The 4,505-nt window shown below is 35.3% G+C and overlaps 1 protein-coding gene across 1 annotated transcript; it reads left to right on the top strand.

Annotated features, from left to right (window-relative positions):
• The first annotated feature begins 3,368 nt into the window (after positions 1-3,368).
• LOC126979332 (uncharacterized) lies at positions 3,369-4,142 on the top strand. The gene has a single exon (XM_050828575.1). It carries the CDS (start codon positions 3,369-3,371, stop codon positions 4,140-4,142), a length of 774 nt encoding a protein of 257 aa, XP_050684532.1.
• Positions 4,143-4,505: the final 363 nt, after the last annotated feature.

Genomic DNA, 4,505 nt, shown 5'->3' with positions numbered 1-4,505 from the left:
TAAGTAAAAAAAAACAATTTTAAATAGACAAGTCATAAAAGACAAAGTTTATATACGTTGATCATGAATAATAATAATAATAATAAAAAATCGTAAAATACGTGCTGGTCACATGTGTATTTGTTTGTTGGCGGCGACATGGGACGGGTCGTCCCCTTCCCTAAAAATATATAGTTGAGGGAGGCGATGGCTGGCTCATGCGTCATGCTCGTGAACGGGCGCTGCTTGTGGTGGCGGGATGATCCTGTTGCCGGGGACTCGGTTTCAGATTCTTATAAGTTATTATATATATATATATATATATATATATATGTATGGATATATACATGTTTATTTATTTATAATCGCTTATAAAGTGCTCACAGAATACATATATTGATTTATGGTGTATGTGGATGATGCAGCTATTATTTGTATTAATTTACACTTACTTTTTTGACTTACTCGTGTAAGACATTGACTATTTGACGTTTGAGTGTGTTTGTTGCATCATTTCACATATTATATTGTAATTGAAATGATCTGTACATCTTGATATAAAAGAGTGGCAATGAGTTTCTTGCTTGGTACATTCAATAAGAAAAATATTTAATTTTTTTGACATTCATAAGTGTCATTTTCGTGACCTACGTGAATGAACTGATTTTGATTTGATATGATTTGTTATGTCAGTACTGCTAACTTACTGAGTAGTTTCAATCTAAAGATTTTCATAATCAGGACATGTCACTTTATTAGCCTATTACTTGACTATTACCAGATATTATACTAATATTCATATCAGTCAATTACAGCATGTTACTTTAATAGCCTATTATTTGACGATTACCGGATATCATAATAATATATATTTGGATCACCATAATATGATATAAATTAGTAAATTTAAATTTTTTACAATTATTATTTAATCGAAGTCGATTACTTGCTGTCACTCTGCTTAGTCATGAAAGTTCCATAGTAAGTGCGAAGTGGTTGCAATGCATGTTCTATCGCACACGTTCTCGCGTAGCGCTGAGTGCGAGGCGCGAGCGATGGATAACAACTAACACGCAAGTTTCACATGCAGAAGCACGCTTACTATTATTCTTTTTTTTTGGATAACATAATACCGTAATATTCATAGTACTTACCTAATATGTGGTGCGAATTGCGATCCGTGTACCTGTGACGTCAACCTATTACGAATATATTAGTCACACCCACAGGCCACAGAACAGAAAAAAACTAGTAGAAGTGGCATCATGTCATTTTACTATGGAAACCGATGTTGCCAAACTCACACATTTATCTACACTTAATTCCGGCTTTATGATAGGCTTAAATTCACAATTACGAAACGACGTAACTACAAATTTATTTACATCAATTTAACTTAATACAATTACGCTAATCTCATTTTCTTAAAGTGATTACCTATGGCAATTTCAGAAGTTGAAGTAATAGGAAATAGGAAAATACGAAAACCTGAAGTAATAGGAACTCTGTAACTATATATGTGACTTCTGTCAAAATACCTAGTGTTATACTAAAATTAATAAAAATATAGATAAGTTAGTGAAACTAGAAATGATGTAATCAGGGTTTATACAGTATATTACCGATAAAGTACGTTGCAACCTAAAATAATAATAGGCCAATAGCTTTTCTTAGGTATAGTTTTATTTAACGGAAGGATGGAGTACGAATACGAAATAAGACAGCGTAGGTACACGAATAGTCTTGGAAAGCTATAATATCAATTTTATATTTACCTGGGAAGCAATACACGCATAAAACATAGTAGTTTTTTTTATAAGCATTCATCGTTATTCTATATAAACCGAGGGGCCAATAAGACAAGATTTTATAAACCGTACTGCTTCAATACAAAACGAATGATTAGTAAAAACAGAAACTATAAGTACTGATGAAGTATAATCTTGTTATTCTTATGATCAGTGGCGTGCATTGGTTTTCTAGTAAAGTAAGCACTGTAGATCTAACGAGCCGTAGAAGCGTGCTATAGTCTGAGAGTACTAGGTTTTGAAATCTACATACTGGAGTTGTTGTGTTTCGCATGTAGTTTCCGTACCATAATAATATGGTCAACCTAATATTTTAGTTTGTGTCATTCGAGGAACAAGTATACCTTAAACTGCTTTCTTATTTTATCTCAATAGCCTAAGCATGTGTTTATTAAACAAAAAATATTTGTTATTAAAATTCTAAACTAAGATTTCACATATTTTCATTTTTACCGCCATCTAGCGGCAAACACCCATACTGCAATCATTTACTGTCAAACCTGTTTTCATGCATTTAGGATATTTAAACCTTTAATTATTATTGAAAACTCTAAATAAAGTAATATTTTTTTTAAATGTTTATGGCTTCTAAATAAACTTAAAACACAAATCACAGAGGATTTTTGTATAAAGGCTCAAATTATATAATTTTTTTGTACTTCTAGAAAAGCTAAAGGATAGTATTAAAATTATAATATGAAGTATGAATATATATATATAAATTCACTTTCAACTTCTTTTGCCACAATAACATTAGTTTTGGGCCGGTCGAACGGTAATTTTTCACCAACACAAATATCTCAAAAATGAATATTACTCGTAAAAGTATAACTGGTCTTTTAAAAGAAACTATTTTTATTTTATTTATTATTGAAACCTGTATCATAACCGGCACACTAATTTAATTTCTCTATTACTTATATTTTTTAAAACCAATGATATTTAAAAGTATAGATAGGTTACCTAGACAAAATTCGGTGTTTATAAATGATAGGTACACTAACGCAACATGAATAATTTAACATTGCAATAGCACAAAAACCTGATGGTACTTGTTTTGCATCAAAAAAAGAATTGGTTAATTGCTTAAACAAACAATTCGTGACGGCGGCGGATCAATGCGGCGCTCCGATTGCAAACTCACAATTGTATACTCTTTATCTTAAGCATACTACACCATCTGCTGACCGTTCAATAAAATTACCCTGGTTCACACCTAACGAGGTGTACAATATTATTATGAAAAAAGTCGCTAATAAACCCACAAAAGACATTTACGAAATATCGGTAGAGTTGCTGCGATCAATTGCTGACCCACTATGCACTCCGTTAGCTATATTGTTTAATAGGTGCATAAGAGACGGAATATATCCGGAATACTTCAAAAAAGTAAGAGTCGTTCCTCTTTAAAAGGGTAAAGGCAAAAAGACGGATTCCAACTGCTATAGACCTATTTCAATAATACCAGCTGTTGCAAAAATATTCGAAAATGGTCTCACCTCTCGAATAACAAATTATCTTAGCAGCGTGGCAGCTATCTCAGATCGGCAATATGCGTATCGCGCGGGTCATTCAACCACCATGTTGACTCGTAAAGTAGTCGAATGCATTTTAAATGCCCGCGAGAAAGGGCTAGAGGTCGCACTGCTTTTCTGTGACCTGTCTAAGGCATTTGACGTAGCCGATCATTGCGTACTAGCTACTAAGTTTCAGCTCTACGGTATTGATCACCAAACGTTAAAACTTATGTTAGATTTCATGAGCAATAGAGTTCAATACGTTACGGGTAGCGGGTGTGAATTAAAGTCAGACGGTCTTTATACGACTGTAGGAGTACCTCAGGGTTCCTCATTGTCTTATCTCGCCTTCTCTATTCTGCTGAACGACTTACCGAGAATCGTAGAGAACGCCGAAGTATACATGTACGCTGATGATGTGGCTACTGTGATAACTGCGCCGGGACTAGATGCTCTCGAACAAAAGCTCAGCTCGGTAATAAATCAATTGGCTGAATGGTTCCGCGGAAACGGTCTGGTGTTAAATCTAACAAAGACCCAATTTATATGTTTCGATCTCTCTGGTCGGACTCGGCGGCAGCTGGTTGTAAATATCAATGATGTTCGTTTACAACAGGTTAAAGCAGCGTCCTTCCTCGGTTTTCAATTAGATCAAACTTTGTCGTGGGATCACCACATCGAAAATCTATCTGGTAGATTAGCCCGTAGCTGTTTCGCAATAAGTAGACTTTCCTCGACATTGTCAAAGAAAGCGCTACGTACCTGTTACTTTGCAACCTTTCAGTCACAGGTACAATATGGAGTTGAATTTTGGGGACGCGCCGCGGACTCTGAATGAGTTTGTCGCCTGCAAAGGCGAGCCGTTCGCATACTAGCTGGTATACCGTCGGACCAATGCGTAAGACCTTTCTTCGTTTCTCTAAAAATATTAACAATACCAAGCCTCCTGATACTACAGGTAGGCTTATACGCCCGAGCTCAGTTACACCAGTATAAAAAAGAGGCGACACCAGCCAGTACCAGCTGCGACACGCGAATCGCCTAAATACAGTCCCACATAGCCTGGAAAAAGCTTCCCGCACAATACATGCTATGAGCCCTCAGGTTTATAATAAACTCCCGGACTATATCACAAGCGTGTCAAATTGTAACACTTTTAAATATAAACTCAAAAGGTGGCTCATTGAGCGCTCGTTTTACT

Source organism: Leptidea sinapis, chromosome 3, assembly GCF_905404315.1.
Source record: "Leptidea sinapis chromosome 3, ilLepSina1.1, whole genome shotgun sequence".
NCBI lineage: Eukaryota > Metazoa > Arthropoda > Insecta > Lepidoptera > Pieridae > Leptidea > Leptidea sinapis.
This window is presented reverse-complemented; position numbering and strand designations above follow the sequence as displayed.

Excerpts from the sequence above, each read along its gene's own strand:
- LOC126979332 (XM_050828575.1), top strand. The coding sequence starts at position 3,369 with ATGTTGACTCGTAAAGTAGTCGAATGCATTTTAAATGCCCGCGAGAAA.